The 22,099-nt window shown below is 38.1% G+C and overlaps 2 protein-coding genes across 3 annotated transcripts in view; one reads left to right on the top strand and one right to left on the bottom strand.

The window, feature by feature from the left end:
• Window positions 1-5,087: 5,087 nt before the first annotated feature.
• Window positions 5,088-18,805, top strand: LOC137956066 (uncharacterized). 2 transcript variants are annotated; one of them, XM_068803377.1, is made up of 8 exons: window positions 5,101-5,161; window positions 5,250-5,505; window positions 7,980-8,138; window positions 8,216-8,282; window positions 8,383-8,463; window positions 9,192-9,310; window positions 9,385-9,464; window positions 17,522-18,805. In XM_068803377.1, the coding sequence occupies exons 2-8, from the start codon at window positions 5,327-5,329 to the stop codon at window positions 18,256-18,258; spliced, it is 1,422 nt and encodes a 473-aa protein (XP_068659478.1). In that variant the 5' UTR covers window positions 5,101-5,161; window positions 5,250-5,326; the 3' UTR covers window positions 18,259-18,805. The 2 variants fall into 2 exon arrangements, with proteins under 2 accessions (XP_068659477.1, XP_068659478.1); XM_068803376.1 differs by having other exon boundaries at window positions 5,088-5,505.
• A 991-nt stretch (window positions 18,806-19,796) lies between these two features.
• Window positions 19,797-22,099, bottom strand: part of LOC137955644 (protein CASP-like) — a 35,133-nt gene continuing 32,830 nt past the window's right edge. The window contains exons 14-19 of the mRNA XM_068802676.1: window positions 21,468-21,575; window positions 21,196-21,339; window positions 21,008-21,109; window positions 20,789-20,868; window positions 20,137-20,229; window positions 19,797-20,040 (exon numbers count right to left, since the gene is read on the bottom strand). Coding sequence (XP_068658777.1) covers window positions 19,983-20,040; window positions 20,137-20,229; window positions 20,789-20,868; window positions 21,008-21,109; window positions 21,196-21,339; window positions 21,468-21,575 — 585 coding nt within the window. The 3' untranslated portion in view covers window positions 19,797-19,982. The remainder of the gene's footprint in view (window positions 20,041-20,136; window positions 20,230-20,788; window positions 20,869-21,007; window positions 21,110-21,195; window positions 21,340-21,467; window positions 21,576-22,099) is intronic.

Raw genomic sequence — 22,099 nt, 5'->3', positions numbered from 1 at the left:
ATGTGTTTTTACTATATATAAACTTCAAGGTAGGAATTTTATCATCATCAAATGGGGAGAGATTGTTAGATTAATAATAAAATCATGTTGGTCTCTATCATTTCAATAATAACAGAATGGGTAGCTTGAACTTGTACTACTAATGGTGCTACCAATGTATGTTAGACACATCCTTCCAACACAAATACAAGACATTGAGCAATCAAGTTGACAAGTTAAGACCCGAAGAAAAAAAAAGCTATTGAAGAAATGTTATTATGAAGAAGAACTTACATGAAGAGGAAGCATACAAATTTGAAGATTAGAGCTAAGGTCAAATAAAAAATCTCAAGAGCCCTAACTATGCAAGAGGATAAACAACCAATTTCCAACCCATAAGTACATATATTTATGGAGCACTAAGATATTCTTATTTTCAAAATCATGTTAAAAATCACTGTATACATGTTATAGAAAGGTTTTAGAATTATAACATAAATGTTTACAAATATAAATTTCACTTGAAAGTCAAATCTAATGATTTTGTATCACAGTGATCTTTGAATACAAAAAAAAAATATTAGGATATGCAATATTTTCTAAAATCATATTTTTATGATATATATACACGACTGATCCAATACGAAAAGCCATTTGGTGCGAAATGATTATCTTAGCTGTCCAATAACGATCGGACGACTGAGATAGCCATTGATCGGATGATTGAGATAGCCATTTGATTGATAATCGTTGATCATGATCGGACAATTGAGATAGTTGTTTCACATGTTTCACACCAAACGACTTTTCATATTGGATCAACCCTATATAGATATAGATATAATTGTTTTGAAACTTTAAATCCCTTGTAAATAGCCTAAATCATGCTCAGAACTTAATGAAATACATTGCAAAGTTGCATGATTTATTTAACCTCTGTAGAAACGATCGATCATATGAAATTATAAAGCATGATCAATCAATGCTACAATATTAATAGATCACACATGAAAAAATTATAAGCATAATGGATCATGCTAAAATATCTAAGCATGATTGATCATTAGGCTAGGGAACTCAAAAATATATCCATTATAATCGATTAATCAATCATATTTTTTCTTTAATCCATCAAACTCTATTGCAACTATTTGAAAATAGTTGAAAACAATTATTTTAGCTAGGAAACTTATAAATAGTCTCCCAAACTAATAGAGGAGCATTCATTGAGTATATATTGGCAAATGAAACCTTTGAAGAAATATTTGTGTGCTTTAAATTCTAATTTTACCCTTTTATATGAGAAAAAGCCCAAAAAATTATAATTTTTTTAGAATTCTCTACAAATTTCTTAGAGTTCCTAGTTCCATCAAGCTCCATACATTCCATTCCATGTGTTTAAAGATTTGGAAGCTTGGATATCTCTAGGAGAAAGGCTATCTCTCCTAAAGAAAGTTGCAAGTTTTATTTTTCTTTCTTTACCAAAGGTTATCTAGTACTTTAAAAGCAAGAAGAATTAGTATTCTAGAGCCTAGAATCTCGAAAGATAGTGCCCACTAGAGTCAAATTCTAGTTAGTTTTTTTTTTTGGTTGAGTGCACGTGCCTTCTATTTTGCCTATCTATAAATGTCTTTCTAAATGGGGAGCTAGAAGAAGTGTGTATGGTACCACCTTCAGGTTACAAGTTCAAAGAAATGGAGTATGTGAGCTTTAGAAGGCATTGTTTAGGTTGAAAATTTTACTTCTGCATAGTTTTGAGAGGTTAAAATTGTTATGATTCAATAAGGTTATCACTAAAGTAATGTTGATCATACTTTATTTATTCAAAGACGATCTCTTATCTTGTAGGAAACCTATCTCCTATCTTGTAGGAGAAGACGATCTCTTATGTAGGAAAAGCTTGTCTCCTATTTAATAAGATTCCCCAACATGTATACAAGGAGAGAAGCTCATGTTTGGGGAGTCTAAGTTGTGAAAATAAGAAATTTTCTTCTTCCTAGAGTTCTCTTCCTTCTCTTCCTTCTTCTTGTGCATTTTTTTCCTTTTCTTTCATAATTAAACATCAAATTTGTTAACCTCCTTATTAAAATGAAGAAAAAAGAGAGTAAAATATTATTAATATAGTTCATATTTGCAAATACATCTACTAGCAAGGCGACTAGTTTGCTTAATTAGATGGAGAGGATGAAGAATCCCATTTATACGAAAAAATGGGTCACCATCATCTTTATGTAATTGAAGGGAACCACATCAATTAGGGGTGAAGAGGGATTCGTATATTATTCGAATTCAATTTGGATATGGATCCAAAATTTTAGTTCTATAAAATCTAATTCCAATACCCAATAAGATATTCAATATAGTTTTGAATCGAAATCGAAACCCAAGAATCCGAATCCAATAAATATATGGATTTGAAATGTTGCCTTGTTACATGTTTAGATTTGAAAATTTTGAAATTTTGAATCCAAAGCTTAAAGATTTTTTTTACTTTACTTTTCAAGTTAAGAATATTTTAACATTTTTTTTTCAGGTTAGGGAATCTTTAGCCTAGCAAACATTTCAGTTTTCACTTTTCCTTGTTTCTCTCATCTCACTTGTGATCGTTTGATTTCTACTCTTCAAATAAGCTCTCACTTTCCTCCCTCACTTCCCTCTCTCACTCCCCTCTCTCACTCCCCTCTCTTGACTCCTTTGTCAACTCCTCTCTTTTTCTTCCTCTCTCGTTCCCTTTTTTCACTTCTTTGTTTTTGTTTTCCATATCACCTTGTTCATTTCTCTCTTGCCCTTCTATTTTATTTCTTCATTTTTTTTTGCTTCTTATTGTCTCTCCTTGCCCTCCCTCTTGCTTTATCTTTGTTTTACCTTCTTTATATTTTTCTGTTTTTTCAGATTTTTTATATTTTTCTTTTGTTGTTGCAAATTTTGTACTATAGAATTCCGGAATCTAAATATTATGCAGATTCAGAAATTTGAACCCATTGAATGAGGTTACTTTGGAGTGAGGAATGGTGAACTGAGAATGCAAGCAGGATACAAATGTTTCTATGTAGGTATCATATCACAAAGGTAAGAAATTTTGCCACTGATGTAGGAAGTTTATGTAAGGGTGGTATTTAATAATTTAGAATATAGAAGATAAGTTTTACATGATAAGATAAATACAACATGGGATAAATCCAATGAGAACTTATCCCATAAGTGAAGTGGGATTTATCCGATAAGTGAAGTGATTATGTTTACCCCTTATCATGCCCCCTCAAGATATGCTACTTGTTAGAGAGGTTAACCTTGTCTTGTAGCAACTGAAATTGTGAACTTGACACTAGCTATGTAACGAGATTTGTTTTGAGGGTTTTTGACAGCAAAAGGACTGGAAAAACAACGACACTGGCAGCGACTGGGGCAGATGAATTCGCATAATCCACTGAAGAGATGTGGAAGACCAGTGACACTAGTAGTTGTTGGGTTGGACGGAATCGCATCATCTGGTTAAGAGATGTGGAAGAGTAGCGACTGGTAGCAGGTGGGGCGGATGGAATAACATCGTCCGATGAAGAGATGTGGAAGAGTAGCGACATTGGTAGCGGCTAGGGTGGAAAAAATTGCATCGTCCGGTGAAGAGATGTCAAAGAGCAGCAACAATGGTAGTAGCTGGGGAGAGTAACAACATTGGTAACAATTGGGAAGAACAACGGCATTGGTAGCGGTTGGGAAGAACAGCGGCATTGGTAGCGGTTAGAGCTGACGAAATTGCATTGTGTGGTGGAAGATTAGTGGCACTGGTAGCGTCTAGGAAGAGCAGTGATACTGGTAACAGCTAGGAAGAGCAGCGACGCTGGTAGTGACTGGGAATAGCAGTAACACTGGTAGCGGCTAGGGCAGAGGAAATCAGAGAGAAAGCATTGTCCGGGTGGTTAAGCTTGGGAAGATGTGGCAGAGAGTGAGTTATGGGTGAAGAGGCAATAGAAACGGAAAAAAAAATGGGAGGACGATAGATGTACAAGGATCGATCTACTCTAATACCATGTGAAGTTGGGTTCAAAGTCCATCCCAAAATGACTAGCCAACTTAAGAAACCTATTTTCCAACTAATAAGCTTAAGATCTTTGTACCCACTAGTCCATGTAGGATTATTCCTTAACACTCCCTCTCACGTGTAAGTTTTCTTTTGTGGCTCTACAAATGGATAATTTGGCTGGAGGCCCACATATGAGTCTACTCTGATACCATGTAAAATTTCTAGAAAAGAAGAAAACGTAATCGACTTTTTATAATTTGAGTATATGAGCCCATACGTATAATAGATGAAAGTAATAAAGTCCAATTACAACTAAAGTATCATTGTTCCAATTAAACCCAAAGTCAACATTTAAAGATAAGTCCTAACATAATTAAAAACTCAACATAAATAATAACATAACTAAAATACCTTTAAACTGAGATTCTACTTCACCATATTAATTCTAGCTCTGTGAAAGTAAGTCATCCATATCTTCTCTTAAATACTCCCCCTCAAGTTGGAGTTTAACTTCAACTTGCAATAAAAAATGATTCTTGGTCTTCAATTTTTTTTACACAAAAAAAATCTTCATAAATACAAAAACTTTATCTTTTGTGCTATTTCTTAGATCTTATCCAATAACTGAAGGGATTATACTAATCCCTTATTAGTTTACACCGTACCACAAAAAAAAATCTTTATAAATGCAAAAACTTTATCTTTTGTGCTATTTCTTCGATCTTATCTAATAACTGAAGGGATTATGCTAATCCCTTATTAGTTTACACCGTAAGTGCAGACTAGGGATCGATATTTGGCCAAAGCAATCTAATAACTCATCCCCTTATATAAATAATATTATATAGATTATACCGGAAATATCATTGCTGATATATTTAGGACATGGAATTTTAAGCAGATATGTCTCGGAAAACCAAGACCAACCCGAGGCGGCGGGATATGTGCGAATCCCTTCGGTCTGTGCTCTTTTTTCGTCTCGATCTATAATTGGAACAATCCACAGGACGCCGGGTCATAAATTAGGACCGAAGCGACGTCCTATTATCCTATCCGGGTGATCGCTGCTATCACGAGCCGGCGACGTAACCGTGAAAGAAATTCATTCCAGCGACGTTCGTCGAGTTTGCTGATATCGTAAACGTGGACTCTGGAACTTTGGTATCTCTCAGGAATCCTGGTTTCATCGTTACAGATTTCGGGGAATCCTAATTGGCCGATAACTCCGCTGATTCTCTGCACATTTCAGTGAAGCTATCTCCTTCCACAATCTTCACCTTTTAAGCCTTTGCTTGTTATAACTTCAAACTACTGGCGGGTGTACGGATGTACCAGAAGACGGGGAGAGAAAAAGCCACAGACAAGCACCCTATGGATTTGCCGGAGGCCGACGTTTTGGACCCTAATCCCGACGTTCACGAACTCTTTTGTTATTACAACTCCCTTTATTTTCAAGACGCCCTCGGAGCTTGCATTCTCTCTTGGAGTTCTCAGCGCATGACGCTGTAAGTACTGGAATATCTTCTTCTGGCTTCGTCTAGGTTAATCTTCCGTTAGCCGAAGTTTGCAACTTGATTCTTTTTTTATCCTTAAACTGTTTTTTATGACTTATGTGGAATTACCACTTCTTAATTCAGTGGTGGCTTCGTTTTGTTAGTAAAATGGTGGGTATAAGTATGCGAATTCAGTTTGGCTTGAGATATCACTACGATCCTAGAATTGTCTCAGGACAGTACTAGTAGCCTTGGGACATCATTGTTACCCTGAATAACATTGTCTGGATTAGTGGTTCTACTTGTATGGATCGAGTGAAAGAATCATAATCCAAGTATAGTAAAGCGGAAAATAATACAGAAATGATATGCGTTGAGGTTCAAACATCTTCCTAGTTATTTCACACCAAAAAATATTGTCTTGTCATAGCCTTACTTATTTGGAGGAAAACGTATTATTTAAAATAGGTAAACTGGAGTATGGACCTAAGTCCATCTAAGCATAGGTGCACCCAATTTTCGATTTAACCAGAAAATTTGAATAGAATGATTTAAAATTGGTTTTATATATTTATGTACTATCCCAAGCATTCATGTTGATGTTCATTTGAGATTTTTACATATTTTTGTTAATTTTGAACAATTAAATAGTGATAATGGCATTGATATAAATTTAATGAAGTCAATGACATTCTTGTGAATAGAGTAATGTTTTCTAAGAAAGGAAAAGTTGGATTTAGCCAAAGTTGGCTGGACTTAAGTCCAACTGCCTTTCCCTCTTTAAGATACCACATGGATATATTTTATGTCAAACCCAAGTGTAATCACTTCTAGAGAGATCAAAAGAAGGAAAAAAATCTGGCAGTGATCATTTGGGTGTTTGAAAAACAAAACGTAGACATTATTTAAAGACATATCTTAACCAATTCTAAAAAAAAATTACGATTTTGGATTAAAGACATATCTTGACCAATTCTAAAAAAAATTATCATTTTGGACCAAAAAGCTAGTGAAAAATACAACAAAAAAAATGATTTATGGAGGATCCTTTGTTTTCTGGATGTTGCTAGAGCTTAAACAGAAGGATGTGGCTACTAGTTTAGCAGGACATGTTTGCTGGCTGTTTTCCTTCCAAGATTCAAATGGTGGTTGGGGCTTTTCCAAATCAGGTTCCAGGTTTTAAAATATGTTAAGGAATTTATGGGAGAGGATAAATTACATTTGCCTCAATGTTTTCCCTAAGTAGTACATATGTTCTTTAAAGTAGGAGTGAAGATAAGGGGCATAATAAGCAATTTATATTCTGTAAGACGGGTTTCAAATATAAAAAGTACACCACTTTTAAAAGAAACCTTGTACTCCACTAGGCAAAAGATTTGAAATATCATGATGGTGTTTATGTCATTTCAAACTTGATATTTTCAAGTAGGGCAATATTCTAAAATTTTTGTATTCCTTTACATCTAAAATTTTGGCCACATTCTTGGTACCTAATTGGGCTGCCTTTACATTGTCGATTCCAATGAATCTGAGATCAGATAATTTTGGGTGGAAACTTTAAGCAGTATTTCTCCAGCCACTTGCTTGTTGAAGGGGATTCTCTGCTGGTGATATGCTAGTGTTAAAAGCCCGTGAGTGTTATGATGAGATTCAATGAAATTTTTTACCAAATTTATTTTTCAGATTTTGTTTTTTGTGTTGAGTGGTCTCATTTGCATTGTTTTGGCCAATGGCTTGCTGATAAGCTTGCAAAAGAGGGGATGTGCTTTCAACATCATGTTGTGAATGTTGCCTTAGCTCTTTGTTCCCCTTGTGGCTTTTTTTTGTAATTTTATTAGAATTTAAAAAAAAATTATATTTTTGAACTCCTTTTTTTAAAACTGTTGAATGCGGAATCTCACACTGAGAAACTGACCAACCCACCTCCCATTTGGCCTAGAAGCTTATAGTTCTTATTCTTTTCTTCACAAAACCAAATGAGGTTCCATTTTTTTTCTTTGAAACTTGGAACCCTTCTTGGGGGAGGAACTTTTTGCATTAATCACGTATCAACTGAATCTTGGTCAGAATGTTAAACTTGTTGAGAGTCCAGAAGGAAACAGCCATTCACATTCAAAGCCAAGAAACTCTCTGTTGATGTCCATCTCTCTGTTTTTCTTTTTTTTTTTTGTGTGTGAGGTATTGATGTTATCTCTTTTATTATTGGTCAGAACTTAAATTCGACTATAACAAAAAAGGAAGTAGCCAATCCACATTAAAAGCCAAGAACCTGTCCGGACTACATGATTAATGTTTTTCTTGTGTCATTAATTTTTAGTAATGAAAAATGCGTGATTTCTTTGGAAGTATGGTAAGCTTGTGGAAATGTAGAATTTAACATGGTTGGTCTTACTTGGAATGCTACACTGGTCACCTGGCAGCAAATGTTTCCTTAAATAATGAAATATTGCAGAGAAAACATGTCTAATAACTTTATCTTAGTGCAGGACAGCTGGGGTTTGTCATTATTTGAGTGGTGGTGGTTGTGAAATTCGACTCTCTGAGCCTTTGCTCAAGTTCCGCCCAAGTACTGATCTCAAGAATACTTTGCTACATGAGATGATCCATGCCTACTTATGGATTACAAATAACAATAAGGATCATAAGTAAGTTTGTCTAGGATCTGATATTTCATGAAATATCTTAGTATATCATCTTTAAGGTGCATGTTGTGATTAAGCAGTGACCATGGCCAAACCTTCCAGAGATTGATGGAAGAAATAAACTCCAGCACAGTGGTTGATCATCTGGTTTGTTCTACTTAAGTCTTATTTTCTCAAAAAAAAAAAAAAAAAGTCATAAGAAAGACTTGAATTTAACATGATTGTGATAATTTTACCTTTTATGTAGAGACCAGGTGGAGGGTATAACATTACTATCTATCATTCATTTCACGATGAAGTTGACAACTACAGAGTTCACCATTGGATGGTAATATCCCTTCCTCATTCCATGTCCAGTAGTCACTTGAGTTCATTTACAACAATTCTTAGGGCAGCAACACTAGACATTTCATTAAGAAGAAATATCAAGTGCAAGATTCTCAGTAATATATGTTGAAGCCTGCTCAAATCTTACAATGCAGGTTGTATTTTTGGGGACTGAATTCATCTTAGATGCTTTCAGTGGGCGGGGCAGATTGGCCAAGTTGCATTCTGGTTACATACATTGTGGGGCCATTTTCAAAAATAAAATAAAATATTGTGGGGCCACGAATCACTGCTATACCTGTGTTTTACTCAATTCACTTTATCCCATATGTTGTCTTCAAATCAATCTGATTCTTGATAACTCACTTAAGCCTATCCTCGAACATCACTTAAGAGTGTCTTACGTGGTCGGTACAACCTTGGCTGAGTCAAGGTCGGCTCCTAAATCTGTCAATCTTAGTTTGATTTCTGTGAGATGAAAACAAGAAAAGAAGAAAAAAATTTCTGAGATTATCTTGTATTATACTGGAATTAAGCTCAAGTTGACTTCTTCAATCAATAAAATTTTCATGAACTGTTGGCTATTCGTGGTAGCACACCCAAATAGCAGTACCTGTCAGTGAAGTAGATTTCTATGCATCATAGAGGAGTGGTTCACTCAGCAATTCATTGCCATTATTGGATTATAATGGTTGAAATTTTTTCATCTGAATTGCTGTTTTCTTGCAGTGCCAATCTTGTGGAGATTTGATCAAGAGGGCCATGAATAGAGCACCGTCTGCTAGTGACTGTACTGAAAGGATTGGCCACTGCCTATCTTGTGGTAACCCTTCCTGTCACTGGCACAGGTAAGAAGATTTTGGATACATATTGTTTTAACCTGTTTATAAGCTGTTCTTGAAAGTCTTTTCACTTCTTGCAGACATAAGATGACATGCTCTGGTAGTTTCAAAAAGATAGCAGAGCCACCTGGGTATAATGAAAAAAGAAAGCGTTTAAAAGGTGAAAACCATTATAGAGTCTCAGTTTTCTGTATATGTATGTATCTTTGTGCATCTATGGGTTTTTAGTTTATGCATGCGTGACTTACCTCCAATTTTCTGATGAATAGTTTATTCACACTGAGCCTTTGTAAATTTTAGTCAAGGAAGGAGTAAGAATAAGATGAAGGCCAGCAATGAAGACTAACCCAGCAATCGAACTAGGAAATGATAGACTAGTAACGAGGCCTTGTGTAGCCCCCCACATAGATGGGTCAAGGCTTTGATAATTGTCTGGTTGGAGTAATTGAGTGGATTTCTGACCTGCAGTACAAATGAGGATGAACGGTCAGTAAAACACCTCATAAACTCTTGGGTGCTTTCATTTGATACAAAATGTATGTGTCACATCCAATAGGTGCTTATTCTTTTCCCACCCCATTCTTTTTTGGGGTATAAGAATAAATAGTTTGATGAATAATACCATTAGATCCACAAAAAATGCACGAGAGGCACTTAGTATTCCCTATCACAATGTAAAACACAAATGTTGGATCCAAAATGAACTTCTATTTCACAATAAAGTTGTTGACCTAAATTCACAACTTCGATCCATCATTTAGTAAAAACAACCATTTGACCCTACTAAATGATCAACTAAAGAAACAAAATACTGGTATCTAGACACAGACCTCAAACATCTGAATGGGATTGATGCAAATGGGGTGACACTTCTTTTATTGAGTCTTGGAGAAAGCGTAGTTCTATTGTTTTTCCCCAATTGGCTTTCACAATTAAAGGAAAGTGATCGGCTCAATGAAAGAAGAAACAAATTTTAACATCTCTGGTAATGGATGCCCGAGCCTAAGATGCAAGTACTATGGTGATACTGAGGACTCCAATTCACTTGTCTTTGATGTTCCAAACCATCAAGATAGTATAACCCGTTCCTCTCATATCCTCAACCAATTATCTTCGTTGTTTGAAGGTCTTAGAAAAGACCCTAAACACATATAGAAGGAAAAATGTTACTACACAATTAAGTGTTAATTGATTCAAAGAAAATAAACTGATGGGAAACTTAGGCACATAAAGAATTGATTGTAAGACTCGAAAGAAGTAGCCTTAACAACACCTTATCCACATAGACAAGATTTTTATCTAGAATTAGATAAAGAGGAAAATAGATGAGGATTTCCTATCATATGTGTAGATGCCCCTAATCAATAACTCAACTTTTTGAAGGAGATACAAGAACTGTGAAAAATATGTGATTTGGGGAGAACTGATGTAGAACTTCTTTCCATCTTACACCCAACATAATCGGCATCAGAATACCCAAGTACATCAACTTTCCCATTCTGAGTATACAAAAGACTTTTTCCAGGTGCACCTTTCAAGTACTTCAAAATCCTCTGAGCAACTTCTAAATGGACTTTTTGAAGATTTTCCATGAACTGGCTCACAACTCCCACAACAAATGAGATATCTGGCCTGGTAACTGTAGCATAGATCAGTTTACCTACTAACCGTTGGTATTGAGTTTTATCCTTGAGTGTAGGACCCTGGGTGTCATGTAGATTATGATTAACTTCCATGGGGGTGTCTATGGGTTTAGCACCTAATATACTATACTCATGTAACATATCCAATATATATGTTCTCTGAGAAAGAACAATACCTCACTTGCTACGAGCGACTTTAATGCCAAGGAAGTACTTGAGAGGAAATGGTTATGGAAAATCAATACTCATTCCTCAAATCTTTGGAATAGAAATGGTTATCGCTAAGCTTGGGGGTATTACTCATTGGTGGATGTCAGGGGGAAACCGGAGAGGTTTATCTTCAATTTGGAGAGCACTATACCTACTTATTCCAAAATTTTCAGCTGCCTGCAGATTCTATGTTTGGTAGGTCCTTCAAATTTTGGGATGATCTATGGATGGGGCAGGAGCCGCTACATAATACCTTCAGAAGCTTGTTTCTCCTATCCACCCGTAGAGATATATCAGCAGCAGCTAGAGGCTTAGGGTTTAGGGTTGAGGGGGGTGGTATGAACCTTCTTCCTAGAAGAGGTCTTTCGGACACTGAGGCGCTAGAGGCCAGTCGACTGATGGACTCTGCAATTGCGGTAAAAATTCGTCCTCTGGTGGCAAACAAGCTCGTTTGGTGGTTGGAGAAAAAAAGACATTTTCTCAGTATCATCTGCATTCAGTTTCATCAATGGTTGGAATGCGCCTCATCAGGATCATGAGATTTTTTTTGTATGGCGTCTATGTGCTCCTCCTAAGATTAAATTCTTTATGTGGAGTACTTGTCACGACAAGATTCTCTCGGCAGACGTGCTTAGAAGAAGAGGTCACCCCTCCGTAGACCCCTTATGTCCTCTTTGCAATATAGAAGTTGAGTCCGCAAGTCACATTCTGCTTCAATGCATCTTCTCATGGAAGGTGTGGACATCCATCTTTAGCATGTTGGGGATTCAATTCTGTATGGCGGCTGATTTGCTCTCACCTAGTAAGTTGCTACTTGGTATGTCCCTTCCTGGACTCAGAAAGGTGATGCTCTTGGCTTGTGCTAGTTTCATACCGTGGGGTCTATGGAATGAGCGCAATTGTAAGAGGTTCGAAGGTAAAATCGAATCTGCGGACCGGGTGGCAGAACGAGTGGTGGGACATATTTCTTCTTGGTTCTTGACGAAGAAGTCTTTCTCCTCATTTGTGGGGACCCCTATCTGTGAGAACTGGTTTAATATGGCTAGGATGCACTTGAAGACAAAGGTCTGGATTATGCAGGAATGGACCCCTCCTGATCCTGGTTACCTTAAGTTGAACTTTGACGGTTCTTCTCTTGGTAATCCCGGGCTCTCTGGATTCGGCGGGGTTATCTCGGATCACTTAGGTAACCAGCTTTACTCATATATAGGCCCTTTAGGAATCACCGACTCTACGTCTGCGGAGCTTCTTTGTCTCCTCAACAGGCTCCGCGTTTTCAGAGACAAGTGCACAGGTCCCCTCCATGTTGAAGGGGACTCGAAGGTGGTCATTGGATGGTGTGAGCGTGCATCCCCTCCCCCGTGGCGCCATTGGGACATTTTTCGGGAGATTATTGAAATTTGTTCATTTTTATCTTGTATTTGGTCTCACATTCCGAGATCCGCAAATTCGGCAGATGATGCGCTTGCTAAGCTTGGAGCTACCCTACAATCGCTGGTTGTCAGGGATTTGCTCCCCTCTTTGTAATTTTTGTATTTTTCTTGTTTATATATATACATCTTTTTCAAAAAAAAAAAGGAAGTACTTGAGAGAACCCAAATCCTTTATCTGAAAATGTGTGACCAGATATTGTTTAACTTCTGTAATACGATCAAGATCATCACCAAATAACATAATGTCATCTACATAGACAACCAAAACCTCCATACCATCAAGATCATCACCCAAAGAGGAGGGTGTAGTCCACATATTGCAGAATTTTCCATCTAGTTAGTGTGGATGAAAGGGAATCATGGAAACTCTTCTTCGGATCCTCTCTACCCCTTATGTGGTACGGAGGAGGAATCGATTTGTCACTAGCTCCTGCACTGCTCCTTTGCTTGACATGTTTGGTTTTCGCTTCTCTGCAGCTTGGGCCTCCAGTTCTGCATCCCCCAGGATCTGAATTCTTTGTGTCTCCTATCCTTTGGGACCCGCTTGCCCAAGCTGGGCAAGTTTCTTTTATCCGCTTGCATGGCCCACATTCCTTGGTGTCTCTGGAAGGAGAGAAAGGCTAGGAGATTTGAACACACTTTTTGCACGGCTTCTGAGGTTTCTTGTACTACCATGGGTCTCATCTTTACTTGGTTGCACTCTAGAAAGGAGTTTCAACACCTCTCTTGTGCCCCCCTTCGTGTCAATTGGAAGGTGATTGCTCATATGGCTTCTCCCTCCTCATCCCCTCAGATGATGATTTGGGTTCTCCCCCTAGGCTGGTCGTTTCAAGCTCAACTTTGACGGGTTCACCCTCATATGTCCTGGTTTAACGGGCTTTGGCGGAGGGATCTTTGATGCTAATGGCACTGTGATTATTTCCTACTCTGGCCCTCTAGGCATTGCGGATTCTGCTACGGCTGAACTATCAGGGCTCCTTCACGGTCTTCACAGTTTTCATGATCATTTCAGTTGGCTCTCATTGTGGAAGGAGACTCTCGGGTCGTCATCGGCTGGTGCTCCTCCACCTTCCTGCCCTAGAGTCATTGGCAGATTTTTCTTGACATAATTGATATTGTATCCTTTTTCAAAAAAAAAAAATTGATATTGTATCTTTAACCCCTTGTACCTGATCCCATGTTCTGAAATCAGCCAATTTGGTTGTTGATTCTTGTGCAAAGTCAATCATTATCTACAACTTATAGCAGAGTATTGCATGCAGAGAATGCTATTGTACCCCAGGAAAATAAGGATCTGACCAGCATATTTGTATCAGCGTTGAACTCTCAGGGTTCCTCAAAGCCATTTAGGGGTAGAGTTGGAAGTACTAGAGGTAGAGGAAGAGATAATCAAGGAAGAGGAAAAGGCAGAGGTGATACTAGGCCAAATAGAAAATGTGCTCATTGTGGCCGTACAAATAATTTTTCTAACAAGCGTTGGGAAAATGTTGCTAAACCCACCTGGGCCAATTCTCTTGTTCATGAGAATATTGATATGTCTCCCGAGCCTCCTATACAAGTTGTAATTGGCGCATTTGATGAAATACAACAACTGATTCAGTGCAGTACACAACTGAATGTCACCTTCTCTTCAACATCTATGACTTAGTCTTCCACTCTTACTATCACACTTGCTAATTCATGTACGTCTGCCCTCCTTGTGTATCCATCCTTCACCTGGGTTCTTGATAAAAGAGCTACTACCGACATGTTAGGTATGTCCACTTTGTTTTTTTATTTAAAAGAGTCTATTAAACAAGTTTCAATCTTTTGATGTGTCAATCGCTCGTGATCTATGGTAAGACTCAGATCTGGAAATGGGCCACAGTCGATGCGATCGGGCACTTTGGAGGCATTCTTGTTATATGGAATCCAAACTCCGTCGAAGCCACCCATACTAACCGTGCCTCATTTTCTATTGGTATTCGTTTATATGACCGGTCCTTGGGGACCTTCTGGGCACTTGCTGGTATTTATGGCCCAACTCGTCACCATAATCGTGCTCCCTTCTGGGATGAAATCCTCCTCCTCGCCTAACTCTTGGACCTGCCTTGGCTCCTTGCTGGAAACTTCAATGCCACTCGTCTTTGCTCCAAAAAATCCCCACCCGCTAGAAAAATATCTTCCACAATGCGTGCCTTCTCAGATCTCATTGGTAGCCTTGAACTCTGAGAAATCCCTTTCTTCGGTAAAATATACACTTGGTCCAATGGCCAACACCCCCCAATTCTTTCCAAACTCAACAAATTCCTTGCAAATAATGATTGGCTACAACTTTTTGGCAACACGTCGGGTCAAGTTCTTAACAAAGTCGGTTCAGACCATTGACGGGTCCAAATCAACACACACCCCAGCTTGGGGTCAATTCCCGTTTTGTTTTGAAAAGTCTTGGCTCCTCGATGGAACTTTTGCATCTCAATTAGCCATTTGGTGTAAAGAACTTAGTCACCACCCCAACCCGGATTGGTCCTACCCCCTCGAGCTCAAAGCCCTGAAGTCCAGAATTCGAACTTGGTTCACCAACAGTCGTGCTGCTTCTGCCCTTCGGAAAGATTCAGTTCGATGTTGTATTTCTAAGTTTGATCTCCTTGAGGAACAAAAGTCTCTTTCTACACCTGAATTAATTCTCTGAATTCATTTAAATCATGACCTTACTGATCTTCTTAAAAATGAAACTATTCACTAGAAACATCGAACAAGATTCCATTGGCTGACTGACGGGGATGGAAATACAAAGTTTTTCCATGCCGTTGCCTCAGCAAGATGGAGAGTTAATTTTGTCACATCTCTCTGTTGGACAAAGTGATGAACTCTGCAATAAGACAATGTATCGTCGGTTAGTTGGCAAACTCATATATGCTACTATCACTTGTCCCTAACATATCCTTTGTTGTAAGTGTTGTTAGTTACTTCATGGAGTGACCTCTCAAGGTTCACTTGGAAGCTGCCATCAGATATTGAGATATTTGAAAGGCCCCCCCGAAAAGGACTATTTTTTAAGCCTCACAATTACATGAAGATAGAGGTTTTCTTAGATGCTGATCATATCGGATCTAAGTTGGACCAGAAATCTACGACTAGTTATCTCGTCTTTTTGGGTGGTAATGTGATAGCTAGAAGAACAAGAAATAAAATGTTGTAGATTGTTCCAATGCTGAAGCCAAGAATAGAGCCATAACTCATACAGTCAGTGAGTTGACGTGGGTAAGGTTTGTGTCAGAGAATTGAATTTGCAACATAAGGGACTAATGACTATGTATTGTGACAATCAGGCTACTACATTCATTGTGGGTTCATGAAATGACAAAACATGATTGTCACTCCATTCGAGATACTGTGATGAAAAATGAAATTGTGACCCATATAGTTTGGTGATCAATTTGAGGATATGTTTACTAAAGCACTAGGCAGACTTGAATTTTGGGGTATTCTACAGCAAACTGAACCTTATGGATATATACACTCCAGCTTGAGGGGGAGTGAATTTGGGGTATCATCATTTTGTACTTATTATAACGTCCAACAGCTGCACTATCTTTTTCTGTGTTTAGTTTTATCCCTAAACACTAAACCCTAAACTCTGATACGGAAACCACAAGCCACATTTTGCTTCAATGCATATTCTCTTGGAAGGTGGGGACCTTCATTCTTAGTAAGTTTGGGTTACAATTCTACATGGCGGCTAATCTACTCTCGTTCAGTAAGTCGCTCATTGGTACCCCCCTGCCTGGCCTCGAAAAAATGTTCTCTGCTTGTGTTAGTTTCATCCCGTGGGGGCTTTGGAATGACCACAATAAAAGACGATTTGATGCAAAATGTGAATCTGCAGATCGGGTTGCGGACCGAGTGGTGGGTCATATATCTACTTGGCTTCTGACTAAGAAAGTTTTCTCTTCTTTTTTGGGCACCCCTATCCGTGAAAACTGGAGAAATATGGCTATGATGCATTTTGGGACAAAGATCCCGGTTTTGCAAGAATGGACTCCTCCTGAACCTGTTTACCTTAAGTTAAACTTTGATGACTCGTCTCTTGGTAACCCTGGGATTTCTGGTTTCGGAGGAGTTATTTCAGATCATTCCAACAATCAGCTTTTCTCTTATGCCGGCCCTTTGGGCATATCCGACCTACGTCTGCAGAGCTATTTGGCCTCCTCTCCGGTCTCCGCGTCTTCAGAGACAAATGCAGCAGTCCTCTTCATATCAAAGGAGACTCAAAAGTGGTTATTGGATGGTGTGAGAGTGCATCCCCTCCCGCGTGGCAGCATTGGGATACCTTTCGAGAAATTTTAGAAATTACCTCAATTGTTTCTTGTATTTGAACTCACATTTCGAGATCCGCTAATTCGGCAACTGATGTGTTTGCCAAACAAGGAGCTACCCTACAATCGCTGGTTGTAAAGGACTTGTTCCCCCAATTTTATAATTTCTCTCGTTTTATTAATACATCTTTTTCAAAAAAAAAAAAAAGAAGTTTTATCTCTAATTCAATTTTCATGTAATTTGAATAAGTATGTAGGGAGATATAAGTGTTCAAATGCTTTTAAGTGAGAAGGGGCATTCTGTAATTTTTATTTCAGAATTCTATAAAAGACCTAAGGGGTCGAGCTTGACCCCCAACCAGAGCTATTCCAGCCCTCTGAATTTTTCTCTTTTTCTTTTTCTCTCTTTCTAAAACCTAAAGTTCTCTTTTATAATCTTCTTTTTAAAAAAACTGATTCTAGTGATCATTAAAGTGTTATTGAAGGCCTATTTTGCATTTACTTTTCTAAGTGGCCCACTTGAGAGGGTGAGCCCACAAGCATCCCTTGTATTTTCAAATCAAACGTGTCTGAGCTGTTTTAAATTCGAAAATTATTTCTTAGTTTTTTTAATGGTCTGTTAAAAAATTTCAGGTAAAGCCGAATCTCTTCAATCTGACTCTAGCAAGGCGGCCCACCATGAGAGAAGTGCGCAAGAAGCTAAAGTGAAGGGAAGTAAGGATTACACTGATGTTGAGAGAGTGAAAACGATTGATAATTTTTTTCATTCGGTTGGCAATCCAAATGGAAAATCTGATAGAACTTCCCCACCTTGTGATGATCCTGAAGGCAGTATCAGCTGTTATGAGTTTAGGGCTTCTGAAAGAAACAGCCTGGATCACGGAAAACTCACGCAGACAGCTGACTTAGTAGGCAGACTTGATGTGCCTCAGAAGAGGCCTAGAACTCCTCTCTTAAAAACTGACGTATGTACGAAGCAGGAAAACAACTATAATGTGATAATTGCATGGTTAGCTTATTATTCAAATGAAGAGGACGAGGAAGCTATTGAACCTTTACATAACAAGAGAACAGAGAGGAGGAAGAAACCAAAGCTGGCCAAAACTGAAATAATGGAGAGCAATGGTGAAGTCAAATCTTTTACGGGTGACCCTAACAATCAGAAGATGAAAACTATAGCTTTGGGGGTGGATGATAAGGAGGTATCTGATGCGTACCTCAAGAATGCCGAGGAAAGTCACAAGGATTTGATTACTGCCAAGAGTACTGACTGTGTGACTCCACGCCCTGGGTGTAAAGGAAAATCTGTTTTGACTGGTTGTTCTGATGAATCAGATAAAGAGGACATAGTGTACATATCTGATGGCTGAGTAGTTTCAAGCTCTGCAGGTGATCCACTCTGGTTTGGAGAATCAAAAGAGGGTAAAAGTAATGAAGTGATTGTAGTCCTCTGCTAGACAAATTACGTCTTTAAGCACGTATATGGAGCGTTTGTTCTTGTAAATTTCATGTGTCTTGTTGCTCTTTTAAAATGCACGGTGCAAGGACTTTTAAAACACAAGAAGCTTTCTTCTTGCAAACTCAAAAGCAGTGGATTGCTAGGATCATGCGATTATACGAAGAAAAAGCTATTCAAACAGGTTGGTTGCTGGTCGCTATTTTTAACATCTGAAAGTAAAACATGCCTCTTGAGTTTTCCAGTGGGCTGCAACTGCTACAAAACCAACTTAGTAGTGAGAGGGAGGGCCAGGAAAAATATTCTACTCTTGTCATTCATTTTATTCTTTGGAAGAAATATTTCTGTAATCTGCATCTCCTGGATGGGAAGGCGGTTGTAAATGAATAACTGTTGATCCCATATCTATTCTGATATCCCTGTACACTTTTATCTTTATATGAAGGTCTTTTTTATTTTTTTGTCTTACGTTTTGAGCGCCTTATAATGTTTCATTTCATTTCTATTTCGCAGATACATCTACTTCTTTTGTAAGGTTTTAACAGAAAAGCAATCTCAAGAACTACCTGGACTAAAGTCAGTGAGCAGTATTGCTTGTAGCAATTGAGCCTGAGTTACTTCCGACAAGGAGATTGTCTAGTCCTCAATATTAACGAGAATAACGACCATTCTACATTTAATAAACCAAATAATACAGTCGACGACAACCCAGCGAGAAATTTTGTCAATAAATAGATAGCCACACTTCCCCTCGCTACTTACAAATATCACGTCAGACGGTGGGTCTCCGGGCGAATCCCTGGCCAGGATCCTCATCGGTGGGAAAGACGTTGAGCGCGGTGACCATAGCGTCGGGGGGTCCGCGCCTGCATCTAGTTTCCATGTCGTCGACCGCTTTAGGTTCGCCGGAGAAGAGGGCTTCGACGGAGCCGTCCCTTCGATTGCGCACCCATCCCCGAAGCCCCAACTGATTGGCGTTTTCGATGGTCCAATTGCGGTAGAACACCCCCTGCACCCGTCCTTTTACAAGGACCTTCACCTGAAAGCCATAGTAAAGAACTTGGGTAAGGAACAAGGATAGAGACGATAAACGTCAGGAAAATTGGAAATGAAGAAGAGATGGGGCAGGGCGGGAGAAGACACGGTTTTGAGAGGCATTTGCTGGTTGGATGGAGGATTGCTCATGGCTAGTGCGTTCATGACGCGAAACGGAAAGCAGACCTCGCTTCTCAGACCATTTAAACAAGAACAAATGGTTTATATGGCGGTTAAGGATCGAATTCTAAAAGCTAGGAAGTCGGGATTCTAGATACTTCGACAGAGACAACGAGAACAACCATTTTTTGCTTTTTTAAATTTGTCTATTTATTTCATCGTAAACTGGTTAAGGAATAACAGAAAGCTTAATACTAAAAAATTCGTTAGTCCTCTGCTTTTAGTTACGTCTTTACAAAAACTAAAGGAAATCTTATATATTTTTTATTATTCAATCCGGTTGACATGATTTGTATTTGGGCGAATACAAAGCTGTTCAGATCCAAAAACAACTCTATTTGATGGTTATTATCTACATACTTGTAATTCATTCACACCCCGACCTCCCTGAAAATTCAAAGAGCTCCAGCTTGGGCAACTTGTTTATTGATCAGGGAGTGCGTGATTGACGGTAATGGAATCCTCATGACCATTTGTGGAGCTGCAGAGCAAAACAAAAAATTCAATTACAACCACTAACAAAAGGGCAGCATATATAATATGACTAGGAGGGTTATGTAGAGGCTAGAGAGCTCACCTGAGATAGCTCAAGGCAGACATTTTGTACAGACAAGTGAAGACGAGCAGATGCAACCCAATGGAGTAGAAAAATATGAATGTTCTTGCATACCTGACAATCCCATTATCGAACAGACAAATTCTCCATTAGGAAAGCGAAAAGATGCATTTGAACTTGGAGAGATATTATTTCAGGTTTTACTACTGCAAAGGATCTTCAGCTCCTTGAAGAGTACAGGTTTTAGTTCATACTAAGACAAGGAAAACATGCCAAAGAAAATAGAGAAACTAGAACAGGGTAATGGTTAATAGTTAATATCATTTTTTATTAGGCTTATTGTCAGAGAATGTAAACAAAATCAAGTGCATTAACTCCAATAATTTGCAAATGCTGTAAAGTTTCCCTAATACGCGTAGTCTTAGGAATTGCAGAAAATGGAAAACATCTATTTTGTCTTCATGGAGCAAACTCCAGCCGAAGGAGCGTTTCCATGGCATAGTATTTCTTTGCATCAAAACTCCAGGATCTTGATGGAGATTAAAAAAAAGACATCTCCAAGTCAAATCGACTAACTCATTCTCTCGTTAGGAGAAACATAATCAAACGAAAATCATATCGAACACTATCATTATCAACATTTTCTGGAAAAAATAAGAAAATGAAAGCATACTTGTTGCCAAGAAGGAAGCGACCACTGCTGAGAGTAATTTTATCTCTAAATCCAAGTTCCCTGTACCTTTGATCTCTCTCCTGATTCAAATAACAGAGAAGTTTAGTCCAGAATAGTGAGTCAATGGCAGCACTAAAATGGCAACCTTTCTCATCATATTGCACAAAGCCACACATTATCTGCCAATTCTACATGAAAGCAAACAATTGAGTTTTGCACCTTTTTTGAAAATGCTGCAAATGGATTAATGTCATCTTCATATATCTTCTTGTACTTCGATTCAAAATCTGAATTGAACCCACTTTCAACATCTCCTGAGTGCTGAAATTGACCAGACAATTAAGAATAATAGCACATATATGCCACAAACACAAATGGACAAGATAACATAGAATTATAACAAGTACCTTCTTTGATCCCCTTGAAACTAGCTTCTCAAGATTGTAATCCTGCACATAACGTATCTTCCCATAAAGCTTAACATTATCTGCTTTTGTCTTTTCCAACTCAACAGTCAGAATCCCAATCTTCTCCTTCAGCTGCCTTACTTCCTGGCGCATTTTACAATAAAAAATAATATATGCAGCAGATAAGTACTTTCTGTATAAAAAGACAGCAAAATAACAGACAATAGGGAGAGGATAGGTCCCATGCATGAGAATAATAAACAATGCTTCACCTCTTCTGTTTCTCTTAAGCGGTTTTTAAACCGGTCTCGTTGATTGCAAATCACCTTGAGCATCGAACTTTGATCTTGGTCTGAGGGAACATGTTTGTGCTTTCCATTCTGAATTAGCAAATGAATTATGAAAATAAAAAAATATAAATTAGAGTAATCACTAAAGTTTTTCTCATCTTTAACTAAGAACAGTACAGCATGACTACCATCTAAAGAAAAATTATGTGGATGTTTACAACCAACTTTCTTAATGCATGAATGGACATTGTCAAGAGCAGTTCACTTGTGTGACAAACAAATTGTGGACATTCAAGTAATGTTTTTCTACAATGCGTACAGCAGATAATACACAAGGTATCAAAATGTCTAACCAGAATAAAAAACGTAGCTAGATAAGATCTAACGCCATATTAAAGGCAATTGATAGGCAACCTCACATCTGGCAATTACTGAAGCATCCAAAAACAAAACAGAACTACCACAGTTTTGAGAATTAGTTTTTGACAGTTACGCCCTCCCAAAGCTCCCTTTTCTCAGGGGATAATCATATCAATTCAATGCCTTCGATATCCAAGGCACACTAAAACATCTGGTTGGATGCTCTTACAAAGGTAACTGTGTCAATAGAGCAA

This window comes from Aristolochia californica, unplaced genomic scaffold, assembly GCF_029961685.1.
Source record: "Aristolochia californica isolate CCGP_79_NKW_82.1479 unplaced genomic scaffold, dmAriCali1.0.hap1 SCAF_2, whole genome shotgun sequence".
In the NCBI taxonomy this organism is placed as follows: domain Eukaryota; kingdom Viridiplantae; phylum Streptophyta; class Magnoliopsida; order Piperales; family Aristolochiaceae; genus Aristolochia; species Aristolochia californica.
Note: the sequence above shows the minus strand (reverse complement) of the source record. Positions and strands in the feature narration are given on the sequence as shown.